Source organism: Epinephelus moara, chromosome 2 (genome assembly GCF_006386435.1).
Source record: "Epinephelus moara isolate mb chromosome 2, YSFRI_EMoa_1.0, whole genome shotgun sequence".
Classification (NCBI taxonomy): Eukaryota; Metazoa; Chordata; class Actinopteri; order Perciformes; family Serranidae; genus Epinephelus; species Epinephelus moara.
The window spans coordinates 35,351,833-35,370,295 of NC_065507.1; the positions used below are offsets into that span (position 1 = coordinate 35,351,833).

An 18,463-nucleotide genomic window follows, 5' to 3' on the forward strand; every position below is an offset into this window, starting at 1 on the left:
TTTCTAGCTATTTGAACATTTGGGCTCATTAATTTGGATATAAACACAAGCAGCTGCTTTAGGTGAGTGTTATGGATATCTGCTGCTGCTGCTTTGTGAATCAGTGGTTTAGAGTTTCTTAGGGGCTTATGAGCACACAGGAAACTTGACTGGTTTTAATAATTTAGACTCCATGTGTGAGTGTGAGTCAGAAAGTAAGAGAAGGAAAACAACACCAGATACCAGGTTGTGTGGTTGTTTTGTATGGACAGCATGGAGGAAAGGGAAAAGAAGAGAGGGGGATGGAGACAGAGTTGCAGACAGAGAAACAAAGCTTTGCCCTCTTCATTACATCGTTGTGCATTGAGATCCTAAAGGTGCTCTCTAGAGTTTTCAGCCACCTGTTGTGCTTTGGAGAAATGTACCAGTAATGTAAACGTGAGGAAAATGAAGGGGACTCATGTTGACACTGATGTAAACAATGCAGGTTTCAAAATATTCACAAATATTTGTTTTTGTAAATGTTTGTGTGTTTGTTTGGCCTCCAGGATACAAGCACTGTGTTTTGGGAGCAACATTGATTGCAAACATGAATAATTAGACGGGAAATCCGCAGGATACCTGTAAATGTCAAAATTTCCATTAGTCTAACAGACAAACGGATGGATGGATGGATGAATAGATAGACAGACAGATAGATAGACAGTAAAAAAAAACCCACAGTAATACACATATCACATCAGAAAAGAGAAATATATATCAATAAAAAAAACTTAAGCATACTTTGTCAGTATAAAATATATATCTGTGGAATATCTATAGAATATACAATTAAAGAATATACTATAACACACTATAAATATACTAAAATACAAATACTAAACTATAAAATGTATCCATGGTATAACATACTATCAGTATAAACATGAAATTAATGTGCAAATTTGTTGAGTAGGAGACTGAGATGTGCAAATTTTACATGTGCAAGGTTACTGAAGAGCAAAACATAGTGGAGTTTGGGACAGAAAACTATAAAGCTGACACTTCTGTTAGACAGAGGTGATGTGTTGTACATAGTTGTTGCTTTGGGTAGGAAAAGATTGCCTGTATTGGTCCTTGTGACAGCGAAGCTGAACCAGTCCGTTAGAAGAAGAGCTCTGCTGTCTGTCCAGTAGTTGGTGGAGACGGTAGTCAGGTTTATCTATTATGGTTAACAGTTTGTTTAGTGTCCTCCTCTCCACCACAGCCTCAAAGGTGTCTGGTTTGCAGCCAGTAACGGAGCAAGCCCCCTTAAAAGCTGCTTCTGTTGCTGAGGCTGATGGGAATGTTATTAGTTTTGCAGGTATTTGGTCATAAACCAAAGTATTAGCAGCACTGTAACCGCCGACATGAACAGATTTAAAGGGAAACATCACCAAAATGAAGAATTCCAGTATGTTATGTCCATGGCCTTGGAAAGTTCAATCAGTGTTTGTGAACATGAACAACTCTCTCCCAAAATCCAAAAGCCAGAGGGCTAACAAATCATTTGTCATGTCATAGGGTATCCACCTTATTCCTGAGGGCACTACTGTAGAAATGATTATATGCGCAACTTCCAGTGAGATAGCGGAAGTTAGCAATAAGCTAGTTAGTCCATAGACTGTCTGTGGTTAGTCCCAGTGGCTACTCTTGGTGGCTAATCGCCAATGCTGGTTCTTTTTGAAAGTAATTTTCCTTCAGTTTAACAAATACTAATTTATTTTTGTTAGAGTTGGTGGCTACAATGTTTCTAATACGTTGGTTTATGACCAAATACCTGCAAAACTAATTACATTTCCATCAGCCTAAGCAGTACATTGTGTGCAAAACTAAGAGAGTAAACACAGTAGATATTAAACCTGCTAACATCTTCATGTAAGCATTGTCATTGTGAACATGATTGCATCAAGCTCTGTCACACTGTGCTGAAGTGCAGCCTCACAGACGCTGACATTGTTGCAGACTCCTGTTAAAATCTATACTCAGCAAGAGATCTCATCACTCTGACATGCAGAGGATTTGTTTTTGTTTCCCAAATTAATTTTGAGAGCAAAACATACTAAATATATATAAGAGCAACTGTTGCTTCCAGCCCCCTCACATCCTTCCATCATCTGCCTTTATTCCTCTCATCTTGAACTCTTTCCAGCTTAATCGTCCACCATCCTCACACCCACCATGATTACATCACCAGAGGCTGGCTAGATTATCAAAGGCAAACTGCCCAGTGCAGATTATTAATCTGTGCCCCACATTAACAGATTACAACCTGATAAAAACAAGTTTCTGGTCGGACAGAACGTCTCCACTGTTCATGCATCCTAAATTCTAAACTCTGTCCCCTCTCTGTCATGAAGTCAAGCACGTCCTCAAGATCACAAATGCAGATTTTCATTCCAAAAAAGAGACACACTTTTTGAATATTACACCAACTGAGAAAAAAATTGCATTCTGTTTGAACCTTGCAAATATGTGCTTACAGTTTCCAATGATCTGTTAACATTTACTGTAGATCTGAATATGCTTACATTCTTACTAATTTGTTCTTTATTCAAAAGCCCGGTCATCAAGGTATCTTTTGCAAAGATGTGGTGATACACAAAAAGATTTAAAAAGAAAGTGTTAATCCCCAATGAACTGTTTCAGTGGCTCTTCTATCCACACAGGAAGTACACACTGAATACTGACTATTATTTAAGAAAAAAGGACTGAATCTTGTCATAAAATATAAGTACACAACATATCAGGATCAGCCCTCAAATACCTGTTTCAGCAGAGACTTCAGTGATTGTCTAATTAGCTCTATACAGTAAAATTAAATAAAAAAGTCACAATGAAATGAAAAAAAATATCACAATAATATCAAAGAGAAAGTAGACAGACTCCTTCTATGATTGAAAGTGACAAGACTAAAACACATCTACATAACACAATAAAATAAGTTCAAATGAAAACAACAATAACCAGCAGACTCTTAAAGTAAACATCTACCATGACCTCATTCTTTTAAATGCAGAGGTCACACTCATCATGTGTACACCATTCAGAGATCAGAGCTGCAACAGTTTAAAATAGCGACTTTAAACTTGCAGTAAAAGTGTATGCACTTCAAAAGGGATTGTACAGGACACACTGCTTCAGCGCAAGTCAATACAACGCTCCCAGCATGCATCAGTTCAGCGCTGTAAACTGAGCCGGGGGAGACAAAGAGTACTGTTACTGTTACTGTATCACATCCTGCAGTCAAATGAGACAGGGCCACAGGGAAATCAAGCTTCAGATTTACATAGAGAAGTCAAGCTAAAGAGAGATTTGCATGCCAGAACAGCCAGCATAATGTCTGATTATCTCAAGCCTTCGTCATCGTTTCACTTCCTAACCATCTCCAGCTTTCTGCTCACATATCTGATGGAGTAGGATTAGACTGGTTTATCCAAATAACATTAATGTTTTGTTGAAAAAGTTTTAATCATTTCTGCCTTTCACAGATTAGTTTAGTTTAATGCATGTACAAAAAACATTTATCTTACACAAGGAGAAGAGATGCATTGTACCAGATTTGACTACAAGCTAATTTCTGTCTGCAGTCCTTGAGCAGGTAGACACACACAACACTAATACAACTAATGCCGGCCTTACACCAAACGACTTCTCAAGCAATTTCACTGTTGCAGACAAATTTCTAATGTCGGAATAAAATCATGGAAGTTTTACTTAAGCTGTTGAGTGCTCCCATGATCTTGATCATTTGGCATAAGGTGGCCCGAGCTGTCTCTGTGTTTAACTGGACATGTATCTGATCCACAAACAAGCACTTATTTTAATGAGAAATCTTGTTATTTTAAATGGTTCACCTCTCATTCCCACAGTCTCCTCCCACTAAAGTAGCGCTGCAAATCAACGGTGGCTGGTAGCAATGCGACAAAATCCAAAATGTAAAGTTTGTACATAAATACAGTTTATCTTTAGGGTTATATTGATGCCAAACTGACAAGAAAATTGTCAGTATATGACACTTTTTTCCTTGTGTTTCTACAGTTGTATGTTTTTGCAGACACGTAAGCAAATGTTAATATGTCATATTTCCTAAAGGGAGTTTGATGTCATATTTCCACCAGGAGCAGGATGAGAAATAATCTCAAAAGGAACCCTTGCAAGACCCCCCGTCTTTTGCAAAAACTTTTATGTGAGAATTAAAACTTACATTGTCTTTAGATTTAAGAGGGTGTCAGACTTTAGACATTAAAACTAGTGTATAGGCATAATGATATTAATAAAAAATACGAGTTAAAACTGCAGTCAATTATTGATCCAAACACATTTCAATCATTATACCCAACCCTGTCCTATACATATAAATAATCATTCCTGCTCATATATTAATAATTCATTCAATCCTGATATTATATCCCAGAGTTTCCATTTCAATTGGAATGGTGGGTCTCTCTTTTTTTAAATAGCTGCTAGCTTCTAAGAGCCTTTCATTCATCTTCATTAAATGATGTTTCAGGGTCAATGACCCACTTGAAAATTAAACCTCATCCAATATGAATGAATTATGGAAAGCTAAACCATTAAAGTATTATTTCTATGGATATTTCGTATGGTAAAACAATACAAATGAAGTGATGTCTCACCTCCTGAGGGGTGATATTACACAACTGTCTTCATACTGTCCTGCTACTGTATGTTAGCTACTCTAACATTGCTCCATAATCACACAGCTGATACAGAGATCCAATTTAGGTCAGCCATAGTTATTCAAGAGCAATCCAACTCACAAATACAAATAATACAAATAATAAAAGCAAACTGAATGAGAGAGACTGAAGAAAGAGAGGACAGATTGTTGGTGGGAGGAGACAGAAAGAGAGAGGAATGATTCATCTTGAACTAAATGCAGCAATGATTGTGTTTATGTAAACTGCCATTAGGTACAGAACAGAGCAGAGAGAGGGAAAGAATGAGGAGGAGATGCTCAAATAAAATAACCTGTAGGAGACAGTTTTACTAACCAAAGACAGTCTCTAAAATTTTGGACATAGCCTAAAATTCTGTAGCAATTCAACACTACACTTGTCAATCCCAGGTCCCCAGGAAGCACACCGGACATTGGAGCCAATTTGACATAGTGGCCAAACTGTGACTTAAGCCCTGTTCACACGGGATTAGTATTACCTGGGGACCTCTGGTAATTTGTAATAATTGCGGAGGATGTCTGTGATCTTAATCCCGTGCGAATGCACCATGTCTGTAATTTCTAAAGTAAAAATTCCACCGCAAATTACCTACTATATTTCGCCAAACACAGACGTCCCGTGATAATACTTGTCCCGTGCGAATCTGCATCTCAGTGATTGGGGGGTATTTTAGTTGTTGTTGTTTTTATTGCACACCTTTTTTCTACCTCTTTCCCGGTTGAATTATGGAGGCTGCGTTGGAAATTATGAATGACAGTTTTGACAGCATTTTAGGTGCAAATGCAGGAGTCTCATCATCTCGTCGTTACACAGTATGGAGACCCATTTGCAGAAACAGCAAGCTCAGATCCATCAGAAGAGCGAAATTTCGGAAGATATTGAGATGGATGACATGCATAGCAGCATGCGGTAAGGAACATTTTTCTATCTTCCAACAGGCTTAATACAAACGCCCTGACGGCCCATTATCCCGACAACAACTGCCCACTGTTCCGAAGTCCCGTTGCTGCTTTGACATTTTATTTACTGTTTCCATGACGACTAACACATACCACGTTAAAAGTGATCATTTTAACACAAACCATAAGCTTTCCATAAACCTAACCAAGTGTTTTTTGTGCCTAAACCTAACGAGACCCTAACAATAGCGTTGTTACAACATAAGCTTTTAACAGTGATGTATAAGGGTTTTGGAAAGTACAAATTATGTTGTCCTGGCGATACTGTCATCATTTCCGGGCCGTAATGTCAGTAAATTCGAGTAAAATACAGACTTAGCTTTTCCCGTGCAAATGCACCGCAAGAAACACAGACGTGGGGGGGTAATTTACAAATTACCAGACGTCCCCAGGTAATACTAATCCCGTGCGAATAGGGCTTTAGACTTGATTGTAAAAAAAAAAGAAACACTGTAAATCAGTGGATACACTTTTTGGAGCATCACAACCCCCACAAAATAACTTGTTTCACTATCGGGATTTGAGCCATTTGGTCCGATAACACTGTCCAGAAGACCTGCACAATGTAATCATTTTATCCCAGTTCAAGATAACAGAGGGCTAAACTGTAAGACAGCCATTTGACCAGCAAAGTCTCTACTGTCCCTGCTGCTCAATGGGCCAAATTATGCGGAAGATCCAGGTAATTTTATAACCTGAATGTCAAACCATTTTTGGCTTTATGAACCACTAAGCAACTTTCATAAGAATAAATGGGACCCCGTCTCCATCGCTGTACCCAGCTCTCTTTATCCATCCATGGTCTAACCAAAAAACAAAGTTGTTAATAGATTTTTAAAAAAAAGGAAAGACATCTTCACAAAGATCTTAAAGGGAAATTTCGGTTTATTTCAACCCGTCTCCTATCGTCCTAAATTTGTTTCAAGTGACCTAGTGACATAAAAATAATAGTTAGCATGTTAGCCGTTAGCCTAGATACAGCCAGGACGCATAGTATCATCAGACCTGTTAAAACGTAAGTGAACGGGCATACTTCAAGTGTAAAGTTAGTCCACTAAACAAGTTTTTTTTCCACAAAGACCGCCTCATATCGTTAGGATAAATGTCAGAGAACATATAGAAAACGACATGTAAACGTGTTGTCTTACCTTACCGGNCCATTCCTCCTCTGTCGTCCTCTACCTGTTGCGCCTCTCTCTCTCTCCTCCTCCGTTCTTCAGTTTCATGAAGCTCTTCGTCAGTGTATTCTGGCTCAAATAAATAAGGGCCACCACACCGGTAAGACAACACGTTTACATGTCGTTTTCTATATGTTCTCTGACATTTATCCTAACGATATGAGGCGGTCTTTGTGGGAAAAAAAAGCTTGTTTAGTGGACTAACTGTGCACTTGAATGTTGCCCGTTCAATTAAGTTTTAACAGGTCTGACACTACTATGCACCCCGGCTGTATCTAGGCTAACGGCTAACATGGTAACTATTATTTTTATGTCACTAGTCACTTGAAACAAATTCAGGACGATAGGAGACGGGTTGAAATAAACCAAAATTTCCCTTTAACCACTAGCGGGGAACAAAAAGGTAAAGTTTGTCTGAAGGGTGGCATCGCAGAATTAAGCCTCAGCTGTACTTTAAATTAATTCCTAATCGTATGCTAATGTATTAACACTATTATAGTTGGGTACATGGCAGGCAATGCAATAATGCGAAAGTACAGCATGTAGTTTGAGCAACAGCCTGCTAGCCAATCTCTTTAACATCCCTACAATTAGCAAGTTAGCCTTCATGTTAACAACTCTTGCATCCTGAAATGCTGAATTTTCTCATTTGGATTCAAATACATTTTACATGAAATGTTTAACATACGCTCAGTTGAATGTTTAAAATGTCCATTTACTGTTTGATGTTTTATGAGAGGAAATTACCTTTCTGCCTGAAACATACGATACATAAAACATAACAAAAAATAAAATTGTAAAAATGTTAGTATGTGAACATTTAGCACATTTAGTTTGAGTTCTAACATCACTCTTTACATTTAACCAGACATGTAATATGTTACATACCAAAGAGGAAGAGTGAGGGAGGATGCACAGCAACAATGGAGACAGAGAGAGAGAGAGAGTAAACAAAGATGGGGAGATCAGCAGAGTTCACCTTCATCTCCTCTCCTGACAGGACACCTGTTTAAAAACACTGCAGAGCCTGCTACTTTTCAATTTGCCCTTGAATTATCACACACACACACACACACACACACACACACACACACACACAAACATACATGCACACGCAACACACCCCATAACAACGGTTACACCTCAGCGGTATTCCATTACTCTCCTTATAAACCAGAGGCCACATCTATTTGACATTCAGCAGGCGACACACACACAAACACACACACACACACATTTTATGTTGCAGACTAACTTCCCTCTCTGTCCCAGCACAGACATACATTACTGTAAAGTGATACTTGAAACCCAGCTGACACGAGGCTGATACAGACACATGACTACTGTAAGGAAACAGACGAATGACCGGAGAGAGGAGGAAGGGTGATGAACAGAGGAGAGGGGTGGATGGTGAAGAGGAAGAAGCAAAGTGGGAGTTGGAGGGAAAGGAAAGATGGATGGACAGATATTGATGCTGATATGCAGAGGGGGTGGGCTCTGTGTGTGTGTGTGTGTGTGTGTGTGTGTGTGTGTGTGTGTGTGTGTGTGTGTGTGTGTAATGCTGCCAGAGAGAGACAGTGAGATGGACAATGGGAGGTCGGCGCAGGGCAATAAGAAAATTGAAGGCTGCTGAAATATTCATGATGCAGTGAAGTGATGATGAAGGTGGAGCTCGTCTCGCCTACCTGCCATTGTGCCACGCTAAGTGCCTGGTCACTCCTCCTGTCAATCAAACCAGTGTGTCAGTCCACAGCAAACACTCAGTCAGTCAGTCTGGTTCGCCACTTGCTTCCACTCTTCTCCCCCTAGAGGCTTTCTGGACTCCTCCCCTCCCCGTCTGGGATCAGTGCTTGATCACTCTTTCTCTCTTTTACACACACACCGACACACATTCACAAACTCTCATCTCCCATCCTCTCCTGCTGAACCACTCCCTCTACCGCCTCCACTTCCTCACTCTCACCCTCTCTTCCTGGACAACTCCCTCTTCCTCCTATAATCCCCTCCCCCCTTTTCTCCTCCTCCCTCTTCCCCTTCTTCTCCTCATTCACTTCCATCCATCCCTCCTCCTCCTCCTCCTCCTCCTCCTCCTGTCTGGTTAGCTATAGGCAATGAGGACACAGGCAGAAGGGGTGGAGCCTGGCTCAGGGCCACATACACACATACACACAGGCTGCACCAGCATCAGCATCTGTGCAGCCAGGCACCACCAGGAAGAGATGCTGCAGAGCCAGACCCCAGGATCAGTGACACACTTGCACTCACACACACACACACACACACTCACTCACACACTCACACACTCACACACTCACACACACACACACACACACACACACACACACACACACACACACACACACACACACACACACACACACGACGCAGCACACATGCCCTTACTTTGCATTTCCAAGAAAGTGAATTCAAAATGTACAAAAATGATTGACCATCATGGCACAAAATATTTGATCTCTACAGGCTCTCATGTGAAATTGTGAAGACGTAGTAACACCAATAATGCTGTTTTTTTGTGTTTTAATTCAAAGGCAAGTCTGGTGATATTCTACATTTTCCTTTCGTCAACAAATCCCATGGAACATCCAAAAACCAAGAAGTGTTGTCTGAGCTGCCAAAGCCTGAGGGTTAGTTATTCCTCTGTGCCATAGAGCTCCATTGTTGTCCCAAAACCTATTGAAAAACACATCAGTGAGCCACACTATTGCACTGGGTGACATATTCCTTCATAGAGAGCTGCAGGGATTATGTTTTTTTTTTTTTTTATTGTAGGCCAAAGTTGAAATCTCATTCCCTCGTTAAAAAGCCTATGGGAATTTTTCATTGGATTTTGGACTATTGCAGAAAATAAACTCTGTGGTGAACAAAAGTTTATGATACTTACATGTTTTGTTCAGCAAGATAATCTTCACAAATGAACACGTTATGATTTTTGAAGTGTAAATGCAATCGCCAGAAGTAAAAGGCTAACGTTAGGCTATAAACGAACTACACCATGCTGGCATGACTTAACATTGCCACCACTACAAGGCTGTAAAGCTGATTTCATTTAGCTTCTTATTAGCATCAACTTTTTTAAGACACATAAAGACATCAAAATTCATGAGTTGGGTATTTACTGACGTTTTCATGTTGGTTTGATTTTCATGAGTCTCTGAACTACAGACCTATTTCAGACGTTTAACCAAAAATCCATTCAAAAACCCACTGAGTTTGTGATGAGGGAACTGGATGTGCTAAATGCTAACTCATTTATGGAATTTAGGACTCATTCCTTCACCACTCTATTATCATGAACACACTCACACTGTAGTTTATTTTGACTCAATCCCATATACACTGTCCTACTTCCACAAATACTCACCAGTGCACCAAATGTGTATTAATCTACAGCTGAAAATAGTCCAACATTTTTTTCTTAAATTAACTATATTAGCGTGCCTCACTTTTAAAAGTTCACATCTTCTGAAGGGAACAATCGATTCAGGTCAGAGTTCTGCCAACAGGATACTGACACTCACCCTACACTGTTGGTTTTAGTATTTTCATATGACGATAATAGGGGAAAAAAAAGACGCCAGCCTCATCCTTTAACTTGCACTGAATGAGCAAAAATTACACCTTAATAAACCTGATGAGAAACTGCATGTTTTCAAATAGATGGAGTTCTATAAAAGCTCTACAGATTATACTCATCCTTCAGTATCCTCTTTAAAACCTGTTGGATAAACTGAAACCAGACATTTCGAAGATTTTCACTACGCACTAACACTACAGCACAATGAGCTAAATGAGTTTTATTTCTCTGTCTATAGTAAATGCCTACAAAGTTGGCAAATCACAGGTCTGTGCAGCAGTACAATGCTCTGTGATTGGCAGCCCTTGTTGCTGAAACACTGCTTACACTGCTTCAGTCGTTTCATCTCAATCTACAGCTGAAAGAACATACTGTACCCTGCAATACTGGCATGCACCCAGAATGCATCTATTCACTGTAAATGTGCTCCTGATGTTGTTACACGCTGTGTTCATGTGTGTTTTTCAGGATACATACAGATTGCAGCAGCATAATCTAACTATAAAACAAGGAATCTCTGTCTGTCTGTCTGTGTGTCTTTGCATATCTTGAAAACCGTTCAACCGATCTACTTCACACTTGGCAGGTTTATTGTTGGGAAGGGAAGGGTGTGCAGTGTCAAATGTGATGCAATCTGGACACAAAACCTGCTCAATATTAATAAACTTTGAATAAACAAGCATACGGGCTCTGTGGTTCTGTGCAGCAGTGGGGGCGGGGCTTCAGGGCTCTGCGGAGAGGGAAGCATGTCTCTTAGGTGTGATATTCTTTGCCATACTAACTTATAAAACAAATAACTTTACCACCTGGAAAATACAAAAGCTAATTAGATCGATGCTCCACTTCACAACAGCAGTGATACAGACTGAATCGAACATATCTTAACCAACGCCTGTTGTGTAAATAGAAATAGATTAAGTGATTTAGGGGTCGCCATCTTGCTTTACTTTTCACCCTTTATAAGAAATACTCAGGAAGTAAAACCAATAAAGGTCCAGTGTGTGAGATTATAAATAGAATATATACATATTCACGTCAGCCACTAGTTAGAAGCCCCTTTGTGACGAACTGCATTGGAAAAACACTAATCTTTTAAAAATGAAAGTGCTTAATTCTGTGTTTTTACCAGTTTTAATCACCTGGTCCGTTTGAATTGGAGAGGAAGAGACCTCTGCTTATGATTTGGCTCCTGAGAAAAACCTCCTGAACAGTGAACACTGAAGGAATTCTAATTCCGAATAGTTTCAGATGGTTGCAATCTGCAATCCTCACCACTAGATGCCACTAAATCCTTCCAAATCTTACACACTGTTCCTTTAACTATTTATTGTAAATCTATCAATACCACATTCAAATATTTTATGTTAACTAAAGAGTGAAAGAGAGGAATTACCAGCACAATGTACTGACATTTACTGAACATCTCTTCATGGTGAAGGTTTCAGTTCTAATATAATGCTGGATAGTTTAATCAATAACAATGTGTCATATATATTTTGTGAAGCAATGTAACCAGTAACATGTCTCTGACAGGTAAAGGTAGTAGTACATTGTTTTCCTGTGAAGTAGAAGCACACAGTAGGTAAGAAGTATTCCATAGAGTATCATTCATTCATTCATTCATCTTCTAACCGCTTCATCCTCTTGGGGGTCGCGGGGGGGCTGGAGCCTGTCCCAGCTGACATCGGGCGAGAGGCAGGGTACACCCTGGACAGGTCGCCAGACTATCGCAGGGCTGACACATAGAGACAAACAACCATTCACACTCACATTCACACCTACGGACAATTTAGAGTTATCAATCAACCTAGTCCCCAATCTGCATGTTTTTGGACTGTGGGAGGAAGCCGGAGTGCCCGGAGAGAACCCACGCTGACACGGGGAGAACATGCAAACTCTGCACAGAAGGGCTCCCACACCCGGGATCGAACCGGGAACCCTCTTGCTGTGAGGCGACAGTGCTAACCACCACACCACCGTGCCGCCACATAGAGTATCACATTTTTTTTTTAAGTGCTTCGAGGGCCTTTAGTGTATAATTGCAGGGTACAATAGGTTAGAATAGACACATAATTTAATATTTGTCATATCTAAACACTATATCAAAGCTATAGCTGTTTGGGGTCTAGGTGTATTGCTCAGGACCCAAGGGAATGCAGTGTCAAGTGTGAAGTTGTCTGTATGAGCGGTTCTCGAGAAAGCTGAAAGCAGAAATACCACAAGCCAAGCAGTTGGCCCATTACAAACAGGTATGTTCTGAATGGACACTGTACTGGGATGTTTAAATACACCACTCTTACCAAGCTGAATCATTAAATGGGACAGGGGTGCAGTTTTCTGTGGTTTAATCATGTGTGGCCCTGTGTGACAGTTACCCCTTACTGCCATGTGGGGCTGCTGCCGTGCAGCTCTGCACAGTTCAGATTCAAGTCATTTAAGTGACTGTAAAGGGTATTATGTTAGTGTGTTGTTTCACACTGTAGAGCCTTTTTTTCCATATAGTTCTCTGTGCTGATGTTGGGACAATAAATATGTGATTCACTGAGCAGTGGTATACTTTCAGTGCAGTCGACTTGTTAATGAAGGAATAAAAAATAAATAAATAGTGTGTTGCACAAATCCTTAGGGTGTGTTTTATGCTGCCTGGAGTACCAGATAGGTGGAGTTTACATCAGCAGGATCATTTTGATAAATCCATGAAGGCCGTCAGCACTAGAGGAGCTAAATGGACTCGTTATATTGCCCCACACAGACATAAAACATCTAAATCGCACTCCGCAATAAAACTATCAAAACTATAAAGGGATAATGCAAACTGTTTTTGCTCGAGATGTGACCAGGTGGCCGAGGAGAGCAGATCTGATCAACACACTGCAAAGAATCTCTGGTTACACTGAGAGGACAGATGGCAGAGGAGGAAAAGAAAGAAAAGAAAAGACTGATGGACAGACGCAACAATAAAGAAAGAAAGAAGTTGGTTGATTGGAGCTCACTTGGCAGATGTTGCACTGCTGAGTTCAACAGCACATTCACACTTCATCTCAACTTGGCCGACAACACGTTACATTCCAAACACATACACTCTGCCATACTGTCTTATTATCCTCCAGTGTGCTCTGATCTGTCTACCTGCATCTCACCTGCTGCAGCACAGCAGGGTGGAACATCACCAGTCCCTTCCTGACTTCACGGTATTCTCAGGTTTGCTTCACACTTCACACAGGCCTATTTTCAGCAGCAGTTTCAGCACCTATCATGGTAAATGTGTTCCACTGTACTTCAGACTGTTGGTTAACTGCTGTTAGGCTGCCCTTGTTTTAGGTGGACAAATTACCTCCACTGTCTTTCAGAGCTTTAAGCACAAGGGGCAACTCTCAGTTTTTCCAGTAAGTCACGACACGAAATGCCTAAAAATATCATTATCGCGTCATGCTGTAATAGAGTGGTTTATTACGGCATGAAATCAAGCTTGAAAATACTGGTAAGATGGGAAACCTGCAGACTCTTCAGCCTTAACAGCATATAGTAACAGGAAGGGAGGTGGTCCTGTCGAGTGGGGAGAGTTCTGGCTGAACAGTCTGTGCTAAAATATTGAATCTCTTCCAGCTCCACAGAGTCTGACCTCTGACCTCTGACCTCTGAATGGAAAGAGCATTTTTTTCTTTCCCTTTGGGCCTCAAAACAATATCTGCATATGTCAGCAAACACATACAGGCATGTTTTACTTGTGAGGGCCTTCCATGTGACGTGTAATCTCTGACCACTGACCTTAACTTAAAGGTCGAATTTGTGGGATTAGGGGGATATATTGGCAGAAATGTTTTCTTTTGTGTATAGTCACCTGAAATAAGAAAAGTGTTTTCATTACCTGAGAATGAGGAGTTTATATTTACATGGGAACAGGTCCACAGAGTCCACCATGATGTGTTGCCATGTTTCTACAGTATCTCAGAATGGACGAACCAAACACTGGCTCTAGATAGGGCCATTTGTGTTTTTGCCTCAGCCAGCATGGTTAGAAGCTCCTCTACTACAAGAGCATAAAAACACCGAACAATTTTGTACAGTAGCAATCCCTCTCTGTCATCACTTACGACCCACTAGAAGTGTATGGCAGTGTATTTATCGACAGAGACTCTGCCCTCTGCCTGTATTCTATTATGTTCTTGAGGTTCTTTTACTTTCACTTTCGCTGGTGAGTGTGTTCACAAACAGTGACCAACAATCCTGCATAGTATACCTTTAAAGTGAAACGGCTTAATTCAGTGTTTTGCTGGAAAAAATAGCCAGGCTGTGTGTTTTGGAGAGGAAGTGACTGCTGTGGTTAATTTGGCTCCCAGTAAAAACATCCTGAACATCTAGATCTGACATTAGCAGAGAGAAAAAAGGTGGGCACACATTAGAAGGTGCTGGGCTGACGGCCCATCTCCGACATGCCAAACAGCATCAGAGACACACTGATTTGTAATGCAAAACTGTGTTATTCAGTGTTTTTGCCGGTTTAAATCAGCAAGTCTGGAGAGGACGTTTGGAGAGGAAGAGACCTCTGCGGATAATTCGGCTCCTAGTAAAAACTTCCTGAACAATGAACACTGAAGGACTTCTGACCAGGACAAGTTTCAGCTGGTTGCAGTCTGCAATCCTTACCACTAGATGCCACTAAACCCCCCTAAATCTTATATACTGTCCCTTTGACCCAAAAAGAGAAACTCTAAATCATCAGTCAACCCTCGCAGAAATAAGATAAAACATTTTTGTTTCTGAGGATTAAGTGTTACTAAATTATTAAATTTAACTTAATAAACTGCCGCACTGTTTAAAAAAATCCTTAAGAGGGGCAGACAAAACAGCATCCTACTCTGGACACACCCGGGTTTAGCAGCTGATCCCTCACTGCAGGACCAGCTGTCAGTCGACAGGATCACGTGGTAACCTACAGCTGACATTATTCACTTTATGATTTTACTTTGTTCTATTCCATCACCTGTACATTTGTCTTACAGTTTAACTTCAGTCCTGACCTGGGGAGCTGCAGGAGGCTTTGGACCACAACGCTCACCAAATGGTTTGAATGGCACATGTTACATCTTGGCTAACACACAACACCACAGCTCTGACCAGACTCCCATGACCCCTCGCTGTCTCTGCACCTGTCGCTCAATATGGCTGTCTGTGAAGTTTTGCAGGGACTGTGTCAAACCACAGACAGGTCTCTCTCAGATCACAACATCATGCATTTAACTCAACACTTCATGATTTTTTTCCTCCCAAAACAAATCTACCCTGACTGTAATAACATGGAGAGGAAAAATGGCATTTACTTTGTTTACAACAGTTGGATTAACCATCACCATCCTGTTCAGCTGACGGAAGACACATTTTAATAATTGGCCTTTGTCACCACAGATATGGTCCGTCCCAGAAGCAGCAGCAGCAGCAGGTTATTTGCATTATATTTGTAAAGCAGGATGTGATGGCTACAGTGATAGAAGGCTGCACAAGGGAGAAGAGCAGCTATGACACCTGCCGTATGACCATCACAGATCATATTCAAATCCAGAAAATGGACCAAATGTTAGAACCATCCCTCTAGTGTTGGAGGGAACCAGTCAAGGAACTCACCACTTACAGGTCTCTAGACAGGTAAGGGAAAGGCTTACAGGCCACCATATCTGACAGCAGTCTGGATGCGTGTTATCATTTGGCAAATGTCTGTCAAACCCAACTTGTGTGCTGCTAAATTACCATGCTGCTTCACTTAGCTCAGCTGTTGTCCTGTTGCTCCTATCTGCCTTTGCTTGTGTCTGTTTTTGCACAGCTATGATGTAATTTAAGATGCTCTGTGTTGTTTGTTTGTGCCCTGTTGAACTGTAATTGATTCTGCTTTTGTTGCTGCCCGTGTCTGTTTTCAGCTTATGTCTGTCTTGTGTGTTACCATAATTGATATGTTTACATCATAATTATTGTTCTTGTTTCTTGATTTTAGGCTGCCAGGAATCACCTGGCCAGGGACTGCAGATAATATACTAGCCGATTTAAAGTAATGTTTATTAATATGCACTGTCACTGAGACATAAAAACATAAAAATAAAAATATAGATTGTGCTTTTAGACAGTATTTTGTAGCTGTGGACTGACAGCACCTTCAGTCATACCTGACAGCTTAATAGAAGGTAGATATCACTGTTCAATCCTAAACTATAACCCAAAACACCAGTCACAACATTAAACAGGGACAAAAAAAGCCTCAAAGTAGCGAAAATAAACCTAAAATATCTATAAAAGGTGGACACAAATTAAGAATAAACAAGCTAGCATTGAATACCTATGATAAACTGTAAATTTAATGACACTCCTATACAGACTGGTGCATTCAATCAGGCTAATTTGCGCAGGCAGAAAACATTTAACGGCAACAGTCAGCTGGTGAATATCATTTCTGTTCCCACCTACTGAATGTCATTGTCAGGACATTTTAGTGTCGCTATAGTGTGTAAACCTCCATATTCTGCCAGTGGGGAGGTGAAATGAGAAACAGCTCACCGTTGTTGCAGTACTGTAGCAGCAGGTTGGTGCTGTCATACAGGCTCCCACACGAAGATATCCTCTCAGACATCCTTCCTTCTTCTCTTTTTCCCTTCTTTCCTTCCAGCTCTTCCTGCTCTCAGTCGCGTCCTTTGTCCTCCTTTCACCCCTCTCCGTCTCTTCTTCACGCCGTCACCCCTTCCTGTGTCCCCCACATTCATAAACACACGAACATACGCACACCTTTACCTGCTCCGGCTCCCCCTCTGCTCTCCCGCTCCTGTCTCACTGCCAGCGGTAATCTGCTCACTGCGTTATATACAGCACTTCCGCTTCTCTCTTTCAAAATAAGAGTCACAGCGACAGCACATAAACCCACCTGACCATAGAGATTGTATTGTTTTTGTAGAAGAATCTTTAGTGTGTGCGCTCAAATATGATTTCAACAACATTTAAATCACATAGACTCCCCAAATTTTAATTTCCACTAGCCTCTGTTCTTCACTGTTCTGTCCTTTTACATTACATTTTACATAACATAAAAAAGAAAACGTTCTTTTCTCACGTGCTTACGCTTGTTGTTGCCTTTCAGCTCAGTTATTCCTATTAGGTCGATTCATATTGGTTTGATAAAACAAATGTTAGTGATAACAAAAGGGTTACATTCGGATATATTATTTTCAAAAAGTTTAACATTTCCTCTGTTGTTATTCATCTTTTGGCATAGCCTATTTCCAGACATTTTTTTTTAGCTTTATTGCCCAGTTTAAAACATTTTACGCTGCATTACTTATCACATTGTTTACAGGGTAACAGGTTAAGTGTAACCTATAACTTTTCAAAAGTAACCTTCCCAGTACTGCTCCTTATTTTCTATCAGAGATGATAAAGGAAAGCAGCACATTCTCACATTTATGAAGCTCATACCAGCAAAAGTTTGAGACTTTTGCTTATAAAATGACTGAAATAATCAATCGATTATCAAAGACTTTTAACTCTAATTTCTAATAGACTAATCGATGAATTGACTAATTGTAGCTCTATAATTCAAATTGCTCTACGCATTTCAGCAGTATTAGTTTTATGTATATATATCTATGCACACACACACACACACACACACACACACACACATACACTTAGATGGAGCTATAACAACTGTGCCAATCATATTTGGTAAAAATCCATCCATTCATTTATGTATTTATGCAGTGTATTTCTTGCTGACAAACCTACGCTTTTATTTTGAAAAAAGAACTATCTGTTTTCCGGTGTTAGTCTATCTAACTCTCGCTGACTTGACGAAACATCATCGCCTGTATCTGCCCTGCGTGCCGCTGTCACTATAGCAACAGCCTCTCCGCCAGCTCCGGCTCGTGATCATTGGAGGCGCGAGAGACAGAGATGGATGTAACTGTACAATTATGCTGATTTTATGTGAGTAAAACCGGAACTGCTGGAGTCGGTCTGTAAACAAGGAGGCTCATGTTTCAGAGGAGAGAAAGC

General features: G+C 40.5%; 1 protein-coding gene across 3 annotated transcripts in view; it reads right to left on the minus strand.

The window, feature by feature from the left end:
• The window catches only part of eml2 (EMAP like 2), a 52,333-nt gene extending 35,109 nt beyond the window's left edge, over nucleotides 1–17,224 (minus strand). For 2 of the 3 annotated variants that reach the window (XM_050066564.1, XM_050066555.1), the window contains exon 1: nucleotides 16,976–17,224. In XM_050066564.1, the coding sequence (XP_049922521.1) occupies nucleotides 16,976–17,048 (73 nt within the window). In that variant the 5' untranslated portion in view covers nucleotides 17,049–17,224. Of the gene's footprint in view, nucleotides 1–8,522; nucleotides 8,719–16,975 lie in introns of those variants that run through there. The other variant, XM_050066571.1, reaches the window with a different exon arrangement.
• Nucleotides 17,225–18,463: the final 1,239 nt, after the last annotated feature.